General features: G+C 38.4%; 1 protein-coding gene across 1 annotated transcript in view; it reads left to right on the top strand.

Annotated features, from left to right (window-relative positions):
* Wdr33 (WD repeat domain 33) overlaps positions 1-19,299 on the top strand; it is a 101,808-nt gene that overhangs the window by 20,299 nt on the left and 62,210 nt on the right. Inside the window, exons 2-7 of the mRNA XM_052155311.1 lie at positions 6,320-6,546; positions 8,198-8,266; positions 8,970-9,074; positions 13,236-13,331; positions 13,508-13,659; positions 15,301-15,398. Of these exons, the coding sequence (XP_052011271.1) occupies positions 6,343-6,546; positions 8,198-8,266; positions 8,970-9,074; positions 13,236-13,331; positions 13,508-13,659; positions 15,301-15,398 (724 nt within the window). The 5' untranslated portion in view covers positions 6,320-6,342. The remainder of the gene's footprint in view (positions 1-6,319; positions 6,547-8,197; positions 8,267-8,969; positions 9,075-13,235; positions 13,332-13,507; positions 13,660-15,300; positions 15,399-19,299) is intronic.

Below are 19,299 nucleotides of genomic sequence, written 5' to 3'. Positions count from 1 at the left end.
GAAGATCTTACTACTGATGGTTGTGAGCCACCATGTGGTTGCTGGGATTTGAACTCAGGACCTTTGGAAGAGCAGTCAGTGAGTGCTCTTAACCACTTAGCTATCTCTCCAGCCCCTGGGTTTTGTTTTTAAGAATATCTATTTTATGTCTTTCTGTATGTATGTATATTTATGCACATGTGTTACATATAATATTCTTCCATGTATGTAGTGGTATTTCCATGGGATCAGACTATATTGGATATCCTGAAACTGGAGTTATGGGTGGTTATGAACTATTATATAGGCTCTAGGAATAGAACCTGGGTCTTCTGAAAGAGCACTGGCTACTTACTTTTACTGCTAAGCCATCTATCTGTTAGCCCCTCCTGGGCAGGCAGGCAAGTGTTCTAGTACACACACACACACACACACACACACACACACACACACCACATTTTAGATTTGTTTTGTCGGTTTTGTATGTATATGTGCATCATGTGTATGGAAACTGGTTCATGTATCTGTGTGCATATGTGGGTGGAGGTCAGAAGTTGACATTGTATTACTTGGTTTATTTCTTTCTGTATATCAGGGCAGGGCCTCTCACTTAGCCCAGAGCATGCTGATTCATCTAGTCTAAGTTTACTCTGGGGACCCCATTTCTACCTTCAGTGCACTGGGATTACAGGGGAGCTGCTGTGCTCTCAGCATTTACCCAGGTGTTGGGGTCCAGTGCCCTGAGGGTTGAATGGCAAGCATTTTCCTTCTTAATTATCTTCCAAGCCCCAAATTATTTTTTAGGTACACATTTAAAGTATAAAACCTTATTTGCTAACATTGTTTTTCTTTTTCTTGCTTTGGTTTTTGAGATAGGCTTTTTGTTTTTGTTTGTTTTTTGGATTTGGTTTTTTTTTCGAGACGGTTTTCTCTGTGTAGCCCTGGCTGTCCTGGAACTAATTCTGTAGACCAGGCTGGCCTTGGACTCAGAAATCTGCCTGCCTCTGCCTCCCAAGTGCTGGGATTACAGGCGTGCGTCATTACCACCCGGCTGAGACAGGGTTTCTTTGTAATAGCCTTGGCTGTCCTGGAACTTGTGCTCTCTCTCTCTCTCTCTCTCTCTCTCTCTCCTCTCTCTCTCTCTCTCTCTTTCTCTCTTTCTTTCTTTCTCTCTCTCTTTCTCTCTCTCTTTCTCTCTCCTCTCTCTCTTCCCCTCTCCTCTCTCTCTCTCCTCTCTCTCTCCCTCTCCCTCTCCTCTCTCTCTCTCTCTCTCCCTCTCCTCTCTCTCTCTCTCTCTCTCTCTCTCCCCTCTCTCTCACTTCCCCTCTCCTCTCTCTCTCTCTTCCCCTCTCCTCTCTCTCTCTCCTCTCTCTCTCTTTCCCTCTCCTCTCTCTCTCTCTCTCCTCTCTCTCTCTCTCTCTCTCTCTCTCTCTCTCTCTCTCTCTCTCTCTCTCTCTCTCTCTGTGTATGTATGTGTTTTTGTGTGTTGGTTTTTCATGACAGAGTTTCTCTGTGTAGTTTTCTGTATACCAGCTAACCTTCAACTCCGAGATCTCATCTGCTTCCCGTGTGCTGTGACTTTAGATGTTAACCACCACTGCTTTGGTTTTTTTCCTCCTTTTTCATCACTCCAGAATTTTGAATTTTTTTGAACTTGAGTAGTACTTTGGCAAGGTAACCAAACAAAAGACCTTTCTCAGAACACCTTTTTTTGTTTTAGTTTTTCAGAGGTAGTTTCTCTGTGTAGCCTTGGCTGCCCTCAAACTCAGATCCCCCTGCCTCTGCCTCCAGAATGCTGAGATCTAAACTCAGATCTGCCTGCCTCTGCCTCTGGAGTGCTGGGATTTAAACTCAGATTCGCCTGCCTTTGCTTCCAGAGTGCTGGGATATAAAGGCTTTTGCTACCACTGCCCAGCTTCATAACACTTTATTTGATTAGATTTTATATATTTTTCTGAGACGGAATGTCACTGAAAGAGGGGGGCTCTGTCCTGGAGCTCTTCTGTTTCCTCTCCATCCCTCCACTCCTTCTCTCTCCTCCCCCTTCCCTCCCTCCCCTTTTATCCTACATATTCCAGGTTGTCTCTTAATGTGCATAGTCAGACTTCTTTATTAAATTGCAGGTATTTGGTATCAGCCTGGTTTTATGTGCTGGAGATGGAACAAGCATTCTTCCATCCCTTGCAGAACAATTTTTTGTTGTTGTTGGTTTTTGGAGACAGGGTTTCTTTGTATAGTTCTGGCTGACCTGGAACTCACTCTGTAGACCAGGCTGGCCTGGAACTCAGAAATCCACCTGCCTCTGCCTCCCAAGTGCTGGGATTACCACCACTGCCCCAGGGAAGAACACATTTTATTCAGTAACTTGTTTTGTGTCTAACCTTGCTTGTTTTGCATTGGACCTTAGCCATTCATGCCGTCAGTCCTTGATTTGGGTCTTAGTGCTTTCTATGTAATACCCAAAATTAAACTACAAGCACCACTCGCCCAAGTAACTCCCTGGAATGTTGGGAGTTGTTGTTCTTCGAAAATAACAAATGCCTCATGGGAAAAATTGGTTGCTTATGGGTTTGTCTTTATAAATCCCTACAAAATATGTCTCTGGGCCACTCAGATGGAAGTTCCAGGAATGGTCCTGATCAAAGTCCATCTTGGTCAGTATTTAATAAAGCTTGCTTCAGATTTGGCTCAAATTGGTAGAACTGGTTTTTGTCATGCAAATCTCAGGATTAACACTATCTAGTCCTCTATCTAGTCCTCTAGCTTCAGTGATCTCCAGCTTTCTGTTTCATTTGGTATCTGTTTGAATGTTTTCCTTAATCTATTAAATTTCCCATTTTTAGTAGATGTATGTATACTTTATATATCATTAAGTGCCATTTTATTTTGAGATAGGATTTCTGTATATAGCTTTGGGTAGTTTGGAACTCACAGAGATCTGCCTTTTTCTAAAAAATAATTTATTTATTGTTATATGTATGTATACTGTAACTGTCTTCAGACAGATCAGAAGGGGGGGGTCAGATCCCATTACAGATGGTTGTGAGCCACCATGTGGTTGCTAGGAATTGAATTCAGGACCTTCGGAAGAACAGTCAGTGCTTTTAACAGCTGAGCCATCTGTGTATATACAGTATATATTGTGTATATACTGTGGTATAGCTGCCTCCTCTTCCTGGTTCTAAAATTTTTTCATTATCTTGGAAGGAAAGACCATTTTATGAAGTAGTCACTTTTCATTCTTGGACTCTTGTAACCTGTCATTGAGAAATTTTCTCTGTGTAGCATATTCTAGGTTTTTCATATAAAAAGAGTCATGTGATCTTTGTGTTTGGCTATTTTAGCACATTTTCAGCATAATTCATGTGATAATTTGTTTACTTTTTGTTGAAACTAATTTTATTCCATCAAAATTAGAAAATTGATGGCTATAAATCTGCTGGGCAGTGGTGGTTCACACCTTTAATCCCAGCACTTGGGAGGCAGAGGCAGGCCAGTGTCTGAACTCAAGACCAGCTGTCTCTATAGAATGAGTTCCAGGGCAGCCAGAACTGCACAGAGAAATCCTGTCCAAGAAATAACTACCTAGCAAGCTAGCTAGATCTAAATGTTTTTTTTTGGTGGGGCTTGAGGCTGTACCTCACTGTTACTACATCTCTACTACCACACTCAGTCCTCAAAGTCAAGAATTTTTGTGTTTTGTTTTTTATTTTACTAAAATTAAAAATGCCAAATTTATTTTATGGTGTGTGTGGGCATGTATATTTCTAAATGAATGCATTTATGCCTATGTGTATGTATGTATACACCTATACATGTGGATATTAGAGGATCTCAAGAAGTTGGGGGTGGGAGGTTGGTTTTGTCCTTCTACCATGTGAGTCTTGTGACTCAAACTCGTGTTGTCCAGCTTGGTAGCAAGTGCCTTTAACTGGTGGGCCACCTTGCCAGTTCCAAATACACTATTGCAAACCCCATGAGCCCCCTGAACCTCCATGGTTTCTCTGTGTAGCTCTGGTTGTCCTAGAACTCTCTATATAGAACAGACTGGCCTTGAACTTGCCTCTGCCTCCCCAGTACTGGGATTAAAGTCATGAGCAATCAGTGCCCAGGCCCAAGACACTCTTTAAGGGGACCTTGGCATATAATTCAGCATTTGGGAGGTTGACCGGGGAGGGTACTGAGTTTGAAACTAGACTGGGTTACATAAAGAAACTGTCTTTAGAACAAATTTAGAAAAAACTTCAAGCCTTTAGAAAATTTGACCTAGATATCTGGAGTGAGAATTTTAATTTAAATCTGTTCCTGAGATGTCGTTGCAATCATGCAATCAGTGTAAGCTCATTCCATACCAGCTTCAAGTGCTTTTTATACTCAGTAACTCATCTGCAACTGGAAGGGGCAGAATGTTTCTAATCTTGTTACAAACTAACATACTGGGACTAGAGCTAAAGAATTACTTCCTAGTAGAAGAACTGACACATTAGAATTGCATCTTGTTACCCTGTTTATTTTGGTGGTGCTTATCCGGATTCACCCTTCCTCTGTCACATTGCTTTTACCCCTGCACAGTCCACGTGAAAGTAATACCAAGACAATTTTTTATCTGAAGAAAATCATAAGTTTTTTTTCTAGGCCCCTTTAAAAATATCTCAAGAATAACATAAATGTAAAAACAGAAAAATAATGGAGATTACAATCTTCCTTTTGAAATAACTGGAATTACAGTTATTGTACTCAGGAAGTTTCAAAGGCTTTACAACTTTTTAGACAATAAAATAAGAGTTTTATGATAAAATAGTATAAAAATAGTTCTATGATAATCTTAAAAATAGATTGACTGTAAAATATCTAAGTGAAAATTTCATTTAAAAATGTTAATAGTGGTACTGGAGACATGGCCCAGCAGTTAGAGAGCATATATTCGTCTTGCAGAGGGTTTCAAGAGGCCTAAAATTCGGTTCCTAGCACCTGGGTCAAGTAGCTCACAGTCACATGTAACTTCAGTGCTAAGGTTTCTGGAAACCATGTACTTGTGTGCACACATATGAATAAAAGTAAAAATCTTTTTTTGTTGTTGTTGTTTGTTTTTTTGGATTTGGTTTTTTCAAGACAGGGTTTCTTTGTATAGCCCTGGCTGTCCTGGAACTCACTCTATAGACCAGGCTGGCCTCGAACTCAGAAATCTGCCTGCCTCTGCCTCCCAGAGTACTGGGATTACAGTAAAAGTGAAAATCTTAATTCAGCTCCTATTTTTCCTCTATCATCACCTCTTTCACCTTTAGTATTTTGAGACAAGATCTTATGTAACACAAGATGGTATGTAAGTTTCTGAAAAATGTTAATACTCAGTTGATGCTTGCCTTTTCTTTCCCAGAAGAAATACAAAATAAACACAACCCAGTAATACCCTGAGCCAATAATACATTATACATTGTACTCTCTTCTATTGGAGCAAATTTTTACAATAAATGGTTATTAGTACTTATTCTGTAATAAACCCTGTCACGTTTTGATCTTTAGTTCCTGTATTTGGTGGGGCTTAGACTCAGGACTGCATGCATCTTAGGTAAGCTTTCTGCTCCTGAGCTATATCTCCAGCCTTCATATTTCATTTTATAAATAGAGGGTTTTAATGTTGGAAACACTGCAAGGAAGAAAACTGTTAAATGTTCACTGGGCCTGTAAGGTGGCTAGTGGGTAAAGGGTCCCACTGCTTAGTCTAACAATCTGAGTTTTATTCACATGATAAAAGGAGAGAACTCAGTCTTGCAAGTTGTCTGACATGCATACATTTGCCATATGCTCCTCTCTCCCTGCAAATAAATAATAAAAATTTTACAGCTGGGTGGTAGTGGCACATGCCTTTAACCTCAGCACTCCAGAAGCAAAGGCAGGTGGATCTACAGAGCTAGTTCCAGAACAGCTAGAGCTACACAAATAAACCTTGTTTCGAAAAACCAATAAAATAAATATTTTAGAAAGTATTCACTTAAAAATGTTTTTATATCTGTTAAAAGCATTGGCTTCTTCAGATGGCCCCAGGTTAATCTTCAGTGTTCACGTGGCAGCTCTCTTATGGCCTCTAATAAGAGAGTATACTGGTACTCATAAGAGAGTATACTGGTACTCATAAGAGAGTATACTGGTACTCATAAGAGAGTATACTGGTACTCATAAGAGAGTATACTGGTACTCATAAGAGAGTATACTGGTAGGCAAAACCACCTACACACATTCTGGGAAAGTTTAGAGTGTTTTCAGGCTAGAAAAATTAGTTTTTAGCCATAGTTGTCAAGTCATATATATGTGTACTGAAATACTTTGTCTTCTGTTCTAGTGACTTATTAGGAAAACATCACCATGGCTACAGAAATTGGCTCTCCTCCACGATTTTTCCATATGCCGAGGTTTCAACACCAGGCTCCCCGACAATTATTTTATAAGCGACCTGATTTTGCACAGCAGCAAGCAATGCAGCAGCTCACCTTTGATGGAAAACGAATGAGAAAAGCTGTAAACCGAAAAACCATAGACTACAATCCCTCTGTAATTAAGTATTTGGAGGTAAGTACAGTAAAAGTATTTCCAGTGGCCAAAGTACTTTTTTTTTTTTTAATTATTTTATGTATCTGCACACCTGCATTCCAGAAGAGGGCATCAGATCACATTATAGATGGTTTTGAGCCACCATGCAGTTGCTGGGAATTGAACTCAGGACCTCTGGAAGAGCACTGCTCTAAACCACTGAGCCATTTCTCCAGCCCTGGCCAAAGTACTTTTTAAAAAATAAACTAAATAAAGAGTAACAAGCATTTGTAACTTGTATTTCTTGAATTAGTGGGATGTTAGCATTTCAGATGTTGAGTTCATTAATTATCTTCTGAAAATGACTCAGTATATGTGAAATAAGTGACTACCAACATAGCAGTATTTTGAGACGCTCTGTATTTACTTGAAGATCGAGTACCTGTGACACTCACATGGAGTGTATTACAGTGCAAGGATCTGTGCTTCTCTACCTTTGAGTTCCTTATGTACTTAGGTTAGCCTGTTAAATGCTACTGTTCCATTCATTTGGTTTTGTCTGCCTTTACACCTAAGTTCAGTAGTTAAAGGCCTGTTTTTCAGAAGTCAGGACACTTTAGTTTTTTAGTATTTTCTCTCTCTCTCTTTTTTTTTTTTTACATAAGATCTTATGTACCACAGACTGGCTTTGAATTCTTGAATCTTTTCCTCCATCCCACAAGTACTGAAATTTATGCATGTGATGCCACACTGGTTGTTTAGTGTTTCTAGGCAATTTCATTTGGGAAACTAGAGTATAAAGCTAGAATTTGGAAAGAATAAAATAGCCAAAAGCAAAATATAAGAAATTATTCTATGCTAATGGTTTTTGTAGAAATATGGTTGTCAATCTATCCTTACCCCCCTTAACTTACTTATTTTTATTTTATGTGTATGATTGTTTGCCTGTATGTCTTACTATATTATGTTCCCTGAAACTGGAATTATCACCCCCATTCCATTTATTAGGGTATGCGAGTGAGGATGTGTTAGGGATTAGAACTGGAAGATGGTGGCACACGCCTTTAATTCTAGCACTCAGGAGGCAGAGGCAGATGGACCTCTTGAGTTCAAGGCCAGCCTAGTTTACAGAATGAGTTCCAGGACAGCTAGGGCTATACAGAGCAAACCTGTCTCGAAGAAAAAAACAAAAGAAGAAAGCACAAATAAAGAAGCAAAAAGGAAAGAAAATAGCCTGGCATGTTGACTACTCCTTTAATCCTAGTACTCAGGAAGCAGAAGTAAGCTGTTCTTTCTGAGTGCCAAGCTGCCATGGCCTATGTAAGGAGTTGTGGGCTAGCAAGGGCTACAGTTTGATCCTGTCTGAAAAGAAAAAGAAAACTCATAGCAGACAGGAATCCACATCACACTTGGGGCATGGGAAGGTGGCTCTTCTAAAGGACCTGGGTTTGATTCTCAGAATTTACATGGTGGCCCATAAACACCTGTAATTCCAGTTTCAGAGTATCTGATGCTCTTTTGATCTCTGTGGGCACCAAGCATGCATGTGTTGCTTGGTGCCTACAGACATATGAGTGAAGATAAGTATTTGTACACATAAATTCAAAAATACACATTAGATCTCATTAATAATTAAAATTACATGATTGTTGCAGGACCATATACTCATTAGTTAATTTGTTTTTAACAGAATAGGATATGGCAAAGAGATCAGAGAGATATGCGGGCAATTCAGCCGGATGCAGGTTATTATAATGATGTAAGTATACATTGTTACACTAGCCAACTAATAAGCTCCTTGTTTGGTGATGTAAACCTCAAAGAATGGGGATTCTGGTTCAAGGTTGTCTCTTACATTTTTATAAATATCATATTTTCAGAAGGGTAATGGAGTATGTCTGTATTTACTTTGATTTAGCTTTGTCTCAACTTCAATATTCCTTTAAATTTAATGATGAACAAATGTTGGGGGCAGAAAGCAGTATTCACACATTAAACAGCCTCAAAGTCTTTTAATAGAAAGTTTAATTTTAAGTTGGGGTTTTTGTAAACATGGTTTGCTCTATTGACTTTGAGAAGCAATTAGGAAATATGTTCTAGCTGGGCGGTGGTGGCACTCTGGAAGACAGGCAGGCGGATTTCTGAGTTCGAGGCCAACCTGGTCTACAGAGTGAGTTCCAGGACAGCCAGGGCTACACAGAGAAACCCTGTCTTGAAAAAAACCAAATCCCCCCCCCCCAAAAAAAAGGGAAAGTAAGTCAAGATTAATGCTAATAGATGTTTAACTTTGTATCTAATTCTCTTTTAATTAATGTAGAACACTTTTAATCTCCTAATAGCTTTGAAAATTATCCTGAAGTTTTCTTTAGGTATTAAAATAGTTATCTTGCCATGTACTAGTAGTGTACTTTGTTTCTTTCCCGTGTGCTTACCCAATGTTCTTTTTCTTTCTTTTTTAAAAGCTGGTCCCACCTATAGGAATGTTGAATAATCCTATGAATGCAGTAACAACAAAATTTGTTAGGACATCAACAAACAAAGTAAAATGCCCAGTATTTGTTGTGAGGGTAAGTATTTGATTAGATATTTATTTGAAAAATTAATACCTAATTTACAAATGTGTTTGACAAGGCTGGACAAGGTGGCATAAGCCTTTAATCTCAGAAGCAGGAGCATCTCTGTGAGTTCAAAGCCAGCCTGGTCTATACAGCTCCATGACTACATAGAGAGACTTTGACAAAAAAAATTTGACAAACTAAAAATTAAACATTATATTAAATGTATATCTAAGATAATAGTTGGTTTACTACTAATAATTTTCCTTTTGAACCCATTCTATTATCTATTTTGTCTACTACTGTTAGGATAATGTGCTCTGAATGGTTTTTTTTTAATCATGTTGTAATTTTCATAGAATTCTGGAATATGTAGGTTCATATGTAGGTTCATGCTTCAGCGGGTCTCAATAACTCTTGAATAGCGATGCCTTTGCTGTTGGGAACGCAGTATCCCCAGGTGAATGAAAAGCTGTCAGTTGTTGCCAGGAAATAATGATGATTTAGGAGTGCTGAAAAACATACTCAGCAGCTCTGTGGAGGTGCCCAGTATAGCCAGGAATATATTCACATTGTTCAATACTTTAGAGGGATTTTATATAAAAAAGGTTCTTTTCCATACTGACCAGACATTCAGTTCTTTTTCCTGTTGATCATAGTGTAATCATTTTATTTCATTTCCTTTCTCTGTGTAGCCCTGGCTGTCCTGGAACTCACTCTGTAGACCAGGCTGCTCTAGAACTCAAGGATCCACCACATACTTCTCTTATCTTCTGAGTGCTAGGTTTAAAGGCAAGCACCACCAGTGCCTGGCCACTTTATTTATTCATTCATTTGTTTGTTTGTTTATTTTTAAAATTTGAAAAGTAAGTAAGAGCCTGGCAGTGGTGGCACACACCTTTAATCCCAGTGCTTGATAGGCAGAGAGGAAGGTGGATTTTTGAGTTGGAGGCCAACCAGGGCAAGACCCTCTTTCCAAAATGAAGAGAGAAAAAATTTATTTTTATTTCTATATATGTAAATGCACCGTGTGCATGCTGTGTTTGTGGAGGGTATTTTATCTGTTAATCTGGAGTTATTGGCAGTTTTAAACTACCATGTTAGTGCTAGGAATCAAATTTAGGCTTTCTATAGGGACAGCAAGTGCTCTTTACAGTAGAGCCATCTCCAACTATTAGTCTTCATTTTAATTCATGTGTATGCATGCATGTCCCTGTGTATGCTGGTGCAGGTACCTGTGGAAGCCAGAAGAGAGCAGCCAGCCCTCTGGAGCTGGTTACAGGTTTTGAGGTGCCTTATGTGGATGCTGGAAGTTGATCTTAGGCCTTTTGTAAGATTAGTTTAGTCTCTTAACCGTTAAGCCATCTCTCCAGCCCCCTTGTTCTTTTTTTTTCTACCCCAAACATATTGTATTTGGGCAGGGGTCTCTCCCTCATGGTTTATCGTGATGTGTCTGTGGAGGTCAGGATCACCTATGGAGTTGCTTCTCTCTTACTTTTTTGTGGGTTCCAGGGTTGCGCTCAGGTTGTCCAGATTCTCTGGAGCCATCAGGTGGTTGTGATCTCTGACGTGTAAGGAACTAAATTGGTCCTCTGGAAGAGCAGCAAGCATTCTCAACTGCTCCATCAGTCTTCAGCCCTTGAATGTCTTTATAATGCAGAAAGCCTTTTGAAAGAAAGCCTGAGTGTTCTGTATCTTTATTTCCTCCCCTTATTGCTAGGGATAGAACCTAGGCCCTTGAATTTGCTATGAATTACATTTTAGCCCCCTCCTTTTTTAAGGAAAAAAATAACTACAATAAATTTCATTCAGGTACTCTTGATCTCATATTGTAGCCAGGCTGCCTTAGAACTCTTGGTCCCCCTCATCTCTGTGTGGTGGATAAGTATTTTCCTGTAGAGATCAAGTATAAGATGTTGGGGAAAATTTGTGTATATTATGGAGACAATCTACTGAAACTTACTAAGAAATAAAGCTTGTGGGCTCTGAATTTTACAGTTTAGTTGACTGAAGAATTGATAGGGTTGGGATCATAGCATATAACAAAATCTACTAAGATAGGGCTTTATTCAGAATAATCAAAATTATGACTTACTGATAAAGCAATAGAGTCAGATCATCATAGGTACTTGTGTCATTTTACAAATAACCTTAACTTTATGTGTTTTCTTTTTGCACACCTATTTTTGAACTATGTTTTTAACGTAGGGTATTAGAATTGTTCTGATATTTTGTATACTTATATCCTTTATAGAAAATGAGTGAAACTGAACAAAAGGAAAAATGAATTACACACACACAGGCACATATGTTTGCTGTATGGGCTCAAGGGGCCTTTCGTTTTCTAGGCAAATCTCTACATCACTAGCCCTCTTACAACGAGTATTTAGTTGTAGGAAAAGTTTGGTTTTTTTTTTTTTTTGTTGTTGTTGTTTTTTTCGAGACAGGGTTTCTCTGTATATCCCTGGCTGTCCTGTAACTCATTCTAGACCAGGCTGGCCTCGAACTCAGAAATCCGCCTGCCTCTGCCTCCCAGAGGATCACAGGTGTGCACCACCACCGCTTGGCTCCAAGTTTGACAATTTTAATGTTCTCAACATGTAGTTGTTTTCTTTTGCTTGTTTTGCTTGCGGAATGGGGGTGTTTTTATTTCATTTTTTAAGACAAGTTCTCATTATGTTGTCCTATCTGGCTTGAACTTGCTTTGTAGACCATGTTGACCCTGAACTCACAAAGATCTTCTAGCCTTTGCCATGCAAGGGTTTGGGATTAATTCCTGCCTGCCTTATCTGTTCAGCACCCCCCCCCCTTTTTCCTTTCCTTTCCTTCCCTTTCCCTTTCCCCTTCCCCTTCCCTTTCCCCTTCCCCTCCTCCTTTTTCCTTTCCCTTTCCCTTTCCCTTCCCTTTTTTTAGATCTATTTGTTGTTTTATGTAAGTACATTCAGACACACCAGAAGAGGGCGCCAGATCTCATTACAGATGGTCATGAGCCACCATGTGGTTGCTGGGATTTGACCTTGGAACCTTCGGAAGAGCAATCAGTGCTCTTCAGTGCTCTTAGCCGTAGAGCCATCTCACCAGCCCCCTTTCTTTCCTTCTCTTTCTTTCCTTTCTTTTTGAGACAGGGTCTCTCTTTGTAGCCCTGGCTGTCTGGGACTTACTCTGTAGTCCAAGGTGGCCTAGTACTTGGAGATCTACCTGCCTCTACCTCCTCTGCCTCTGCCTCTGCCTCTGCCTCTGCCTCTGCCTCTGCCTCTGCCCCTGCCTCCCCTGCCTTTGCCTCTGCCGTGTCACACAGCTAAGGATGATCTTGAACTTGTGCATACTGCCTCAGCCTTTAAGTGCTGTTATTGTGGGTCTCTGCCACAGACCTGACTTTATAATTTCTGAGATGAAATCTTAAAGTATAACTGAGGCTGGCTTCAAACTTGTGATCCTTGTACATAAGGCTTGCAAGTGCTTTAATTATATGTATACACCACCACACTATTTTTCTATATATATTTGGCAAATAGCAGTTCAATTTTTATTCAGTCACTTTTCTAGTGACTGTCTACCTTGGTTATATTGGTTTACTGTGTCGCCTAAAAGAAAGTGAAATCTTTGCACATTATGATTTAACTTGCTTTTTAAGTACATAAGTATTTTCTCTTTCTCTTTCTTTCTCTCTCTCTATATATAAATATATATTTACTATATTAAATATATTTACTTATTTAAATTTGAAATTTAAATGAATCAGAGTGCTAATGCTTTCCTTGCACTGTATGATGCAAGTTCTTTTCTGACAATATACTTACAAAGGTATTAACTGTAAAATTCAGTGTTGTCTACTTTATGTTGATTATTTAATATTTTATGAAAATAGACTTTGGGGACTGGAGAGATACTCAGCAATTAAGAACACCTGCTGCTCTTCCAGAGAATTTGACTTCAGTTTCTAGCACCCATGTTGTGCAGGTCACAACTGCCTGTAACTGCTACTCAATAGGATATGATACCTTCTTCTCACCTCCATGGGCACTGCACACCATGTTTTACAAATACACACACACACACACACACACACACACACACAAGTAAAAACAGGCAAATAAGCCTTTGAAATATTCCTTAAATTAGTGAAGTGGCAAGACTTGTGCTTATGTGTGACCTGTCTTTTTCCTCCTCCAGTGGACCCCGGAAGGAAGACGTTTGGTCACTGGAGCTTCTAGTGGGGAGTTCACCTTGTGGAATGGGCTGACTTTCAACTTTGAAACCATATTGCAGGTAACAGTAACCATCAGATGCTAAGTGATCTAAGAATTTGAGAGCACAATCAATTTCATTGGCAGTGTAAAACTTAACAATTGGATGGCTTACCTCTCTGAGTTATATAGGTTCCTATTAGTCTCTGTCATATATTCTCTTAAAGCAAAACTTAAAAATGTTTTCTGTTTTCATAGGCTCATGACAGCCCTGTGAGGGCCATGACGTGGTCACATAATGACATGTGGATGTTGACAGCAGATCATGGAGGCTATGTGAAATATTGGCAATCCAACATGAACAACGTCAAGATGTTCCAGGCACATAAGGAGGCGATTAGAGAGGCCAGGTTTATACACAATATACCATTTTCTGTAGTCCCTGTTGTCATGGGTAAATTACTCTCTAAGTGTATTCTGGGTGCAGAGATGCATGGGCTCTCTCAAATTCTGGGAAACTTTCTGCACCTTATGAACACAATATTTCTCTTTGTTTTCACACATTCACCATTTTGCTGGCACCTTTCTGAAGTAGTTTTGTCCTGGTATCAGCCTTTGCAATATGTTAGAGATGTATTGTCTGCCACATTTTGCACTGGTTTTCTCTTTCATTTATGGTTAATAATGTGTATACGTTATTCCTTTTTATTATCTACTGTGTAAGACAAGAATATTCCAAATAAAGAATTCAGTCTTTAATTATACAACTGAATAAAATCTAAAGCCTGCAGAAATCACCTTCAGAATCCACACAAAATTCAAGGAAAAAAAAAGAGGCTTAAGTGAAGACCTGGTTGGCTTGGTTCTGCCACGACTTCAAAAAGAAAGATTAGGACTAAAAACCTCACAGATAACTCTCTGGACGTGGCAAAAAGTAACGGATTAATGAATGGGTTCTTCATGCTTTGCAGCTGTAAGCAGACCTTTGCCAAAGAAGACTCTAGGACTTTTCTTCTGATTCACTGTTGATAACATGACTTATGCAAATGTATGAGTGGAGTTAAAACGTTTCCAGTGAGTTGTATGTTTTTACATAACAGTGAGAAATGTGTAGTAAACCTGGGGGAAAGAGTTTCACAAACAAGCCTGAAGAATTGCTGCAGCCTCAGAATAAAGCTAAGCAGCATTCTTTTAAGGTTGTGCCATCCATGCGTGGGAAGAGGTTGACTTTAGAAACACTTTTGGCAGTCACTTGTTTCTACTTTCGGAATCCACAGAACTTGTTGCATATACATGTTTCTGCTTTCTAGACTTGGCCTCAGTGTTGTGCTCATAAGTTTTTTTCACCGTTAGTCATTCAGAAAAGTTCAAGGGACTTCATACAGTTCATTGAGAATCTTGATCTTTTTCACAGCCAGGAAGAAAACTGGCTCCCTCTTGTATAGCAGAGTCATTGGCTTTAAGCAAAAGTCTGAATATATATTTTAAAAGGTGCAACGTTCATGGGATTGCTTTAAATCTCGAAGGCATGAGTTATCACAAGCATTTTAAATAAGCGAGAAACATTGTATATAAAGATGTTGAGCAGTCAGTCTTAGTAGCCAGCTTAAAGGTGTTTCAGCCTATCATTTTTGAAGTTTAAATGTCTGAGGCAGAAACTGATGCTCATGTTTTGAGCAGTATTCCTATGTGGCTTAAATGCTTGTATGAAGGGATATTGTTACAAATAGAATACATTTAGTTTCACTGATAAGGCTGCTCCCCATGTTTTGTTGATGTGGGAAATATACCAAAAGGAGCACAGGTAACATTAGGACTAGTACTGTACTGAGTAGGTCTCTGAATATTGATGGAAAATGAAAAAAAACTTTTTGAAGCCTTTGGCTGAGATGCATATGTTAGCTGACTACATTGTCTTCAAAGGCCTCTGCACGGGATACTTCCTCTCCTGTTTATAATGCAGCAGTGTTTTTATTTTTCCCTGTCTGAGAAGCATGGATGATCTGTTAAATGCTGACTTCTTTCCCCTGCTGTGTGTCTTCACGTAACAGTTTCTCACCCACGGATAATAAATTTGCTACATGCTCTGATGACGGCACTGTTAGAATCTGGGATTTTCTTCGTTGCCATGAGGAAAGAATTCTCCGAGGTATGTGTGCTAACAGTACTGATTGAAATCTTTAAATAGGGAAGGCATTTGTGGTTAAATCATCGCACTACACAATATTGGCTCGTATCTCCATTAAAGTATTTTTTATACATTCACCATCTCTGTCAAGAAAGCAAAGCTCTTCTCCGGCCCACCGTTCATTTGTAAGTCCTTACTAATAATCTCATTGAGTTCTTCCTGTGCCCTTTCGGAACACGCTCTTTCCTGACCTTGACATTTTAAACTAATAGACAGCTTACATAGTCCCCACAGCCTTTGTACACGTCACAAATCATCAGGCAAAAGAGAGGTAGTGATGGCTGTACTTCTTGATATCTATTCACCTCCTTTTGAGAAAGGTTCTCATTGTGAGGCTTAAGCTGGCCTGGAACGTAGGGTCTGCCTCAGACTTCTAATTCTCAGAGTGCGTTGTCTTTCATTGCAGTTGGCTTCTTCCTTGGAATTGGTAGATGATTGCACATGTATAATGGCATGTCAGCACCCTTTATATAACTTCCCAGTGTTTGGGAATTAGCTGTGTTTTATATATCCTTAGTGCAAACATTATAGTAAAGCCATTTGTCTGTCTAAGTAAGTCTTCTTGGTTTATTAGTTACTGGGAATGTAGAATTTTCAAGTGTTTAGTTTAAATCTGTGCTGTTTACAAACTGCACTTTTGGCCCCCCTATGCCTTTGATTCCAGAATGCCTCAGAAATAACATCATGTGAAAGGGAAATTCAGGACTGGAGAATGGGTACCAGAGATAACAGCTGTCAGGATAGTAAGATTTAGAGCTCGCCCTTCGTCTTGAAGAGTCAGCAGTTAGTTGTCTTGGTGTAATTATAAAATTCTTACCACTGGTAAGATGTTTTAGCATTGCAGATATGGTAGTACATACCCCTTAATCTAAAATAGGCAGGAGATCTCTGTGAGTTCCATGTTATTCTGGTCTACATAGTTCCAGGCCAGCCAGCACTGAATGAAACCCTGTCTCAGAATAAAGAAAACAAACAAAAGTAAACTTAAAAATATCTAAAAAATATCTAAATATCATTTCAGGCCAATATCATTGACTGCGCTCTCATTAGCTTGGACCCTCCACACAGTGGTTGGTCTCCATACCCGGGGTAGGGATCTTGTCGGTGCCTGTCAGACTGAGGGCACACACATGCGCAGGTCTTCACAGTGAGGGACAACCTCTGAAAGCTTAGTTGGAGTTATTTTATGGGTGAGTACCAAGACCCAGAAGATTTAAATGACAACATTTAAAATAAATCAGCCCAGTGCCATAACTAGACTCTTAACCACTGATTTACAGCCTGGTAGTACACTTAGGTTAGATTTTTCTCCACTATTCTTAGAAATCATTGATGTTAAACTGATATAGGTTAATGTTGTCTAAGCTTTGAAAAATCGTTGAGGCTAAAGACATTTTTTTATTTAAAATAATCCTGAGGAATTTAAATGATTAACTTTACAATATCCTGAAATATGATTACAGAAGTCTCATATAAGACCTTCTAACAGTTTGTATTAAAAGAAAATCTTTTGTATGTTAACATTTCATCTTATATACCAATGAAGAGCTATTCATTTTCTATAATGAAAGTATCTCTAAATATGCCTAGTAACCTATTCTGAAATTAAGTGTTAAAAACTATCAGTCAATATTTTTATATTTGAATTAAGGAAAACTTTCATTACTAATTTGAGTCTAGGTGAATTTAGATAAAATGGATAATGTTAAAAAGGCAATACAGACTGAAGTATATTAATATCTATCAATTAAATGAATATTTTTTCCTCTTCATAAGAATTGCCCATTTTAAGCCTTTTATAGGTGTTTCAAATATACATAAAAGTATGCTAAATGCCCATGTACTTACAGGATTTATGTTCTTACACATAGATGCTATTTTCTTCCTTGTAAAGACATTTTTACCCCATTGTGGTGCCTCAGTAATTATATAAGGCAAACGTGAACATATTTAACTAAATTAATTGACCAACCTGAACAGTTTTGAGAGCAAGTTTCACATAATCTGATATTTTAGGTACTAGTCACCATTTTCTGTTAATCAGTTTTCTAAATTCTGTGAAACTAAGACCATTTCTTTGTACTTGATGGTTGGAGGTCAGGTTTATAGTTATCTCCAGGAGAATGTAAAATTGTTCAACAGAAATTAGAAGGAAGGATCTTAGAGAACATTGGACCTCCTAAGTCAAATTGGGACAGGATGACTGTTCATCTTCTAAAATGTAAACTGCCCTGTATTAAGCGCGGTAATCACAGTCTACCCATCTAGCAGGAGACAAATTCTTTTCTCCTCTGGTATGTGTCAGGCACTCACTTTTAGAGGTTAAATATTTGGAAAATCAAGAAAACAATAGTTGAGGGAGGTGATGATCATATAGGCTAAGACTTTAACATATACTTACCCTTTTCTCCATCATCTATAAAAGCCAGACTTTGACTCTGATTTTTAGTGATAAAGTATTTGTTACCTCAGGTTTCTCCTTTCTAATACCAGGTTTAATTTTTAGAACATTCTTTCCTAGTGTTAGTAATCTGCTTCTCTGTAACTTGTTGTTTTTCCATTTGGGACATGCAACAAACAAACAACAAATCAAACACATGCCTAGAATCTCAGCATGTACTGAATGTGGAGGACAGCCTGGGCTCCATAAAACACTCAAAATCAGCCCAAAAACCTGTAATCTGTTTTGTTTGACATCAAATTAAATATTTAAAAATTACAATCGTGTATTTCCTGTTAAGTTTTTCAGCTTTAAGCACACAATATTCTGTAGAAGCCACAATAACAAATCTTTCAGTGAAAAATTTATAGTTGCTATTTTTAGTGTCATTTCTGAGATTGTTCTTAAGTCTTTATGTAAAAGAAGTTATACAAAGAAACATAGTTAATCTTTAAAATGAATATAGAGTAATTGGGAGGTTTCCTGTGCAAAGGGTTTGGGTGATTGATTCATAAGTTTATGAAACTGAATATAGGACAGAATTGGGAACATCTTGCAAATGTCCCTCATTACCAGGGTTTATACACATTTGTTCTTTAAGCACTTTTAAGTAAAACGTGCTTAAGATTTTTATAGGCAACATTTTAACAAACTTTTATCATCTTAAAAGTGGAGAGCAGTTAATAATACTTGTTAGAAAATACTTGTATTGACATAGAAGAGGGAAGACATTCCAGATGAAAATATGCAATCAATAAGTATGCCAAAATAAATGTTAATGAGAAGCATTATACTGACTTATAAAAAGAATCTACTCCAGAAGGTCATTGTACTTGAGTTCTTGTTTTACCTTCTTGATTTTACACCAGTAATTGCTGGCACACTGATCAGGAATAGTGTAAACACTACATTTCACTAAGCAACCGTTTGAGATAAGTTAAATAGAGCTGCCAGAGCCCATACATGTAGAAGTGCATACACACGAGGAGTCGGGCTGGGAGTCGAAGGCAGGCACTTTGGCTTGAGTTTATTTTATTGTTATGTTTATCTTACTTTAGCCTAAGAAACATGCTAGGCAAGTACCCATCCACTGAGTTGTATTCCTAACCTTTTATATTTTAAAACATCATGGGCTACGGTGATAGATTTATGAAGTAAAGATTTGATAGGGAAGGAGGGGCAATGTGATCAGAAGGAACTCCAGTTTATTTTACTATTTTTCTTAAACTTTTATATTTTAAAACATCATGGGCTACGGTGATAGTTTTATGAAGTAAAGATTTGATAGGGAAGGAGGGACAACTCCAGCTTATTTTAATATTTTTCTTAAAACTGTCTATATAGGTTACAATTTCTTTTCTCTTTTTCTGTACCACATACTGAACCACAAAAACATTAAATCACAGTGAACTGTTGAAACTG

Source organism: Apodemus sylvaticus, chromosome 13 (assembly GCF_947179515.1).
Source record: "Apodemus sylvaticus chromosome 13, mApoSyl1.1, whole genome shotgun sequence".
Classification (NCBI taxonomy): Eukaryota; Metazoa; Chordata; class Mammalia; order Rodentia; family Muridae; genus Apodemus; species Apodemus sylvaticus.
The sequence above is the reverse complement of the archived record's forward strand: the minus strand, read 5'-3'. Positions and strand labels throughout refer to the sequence as shown.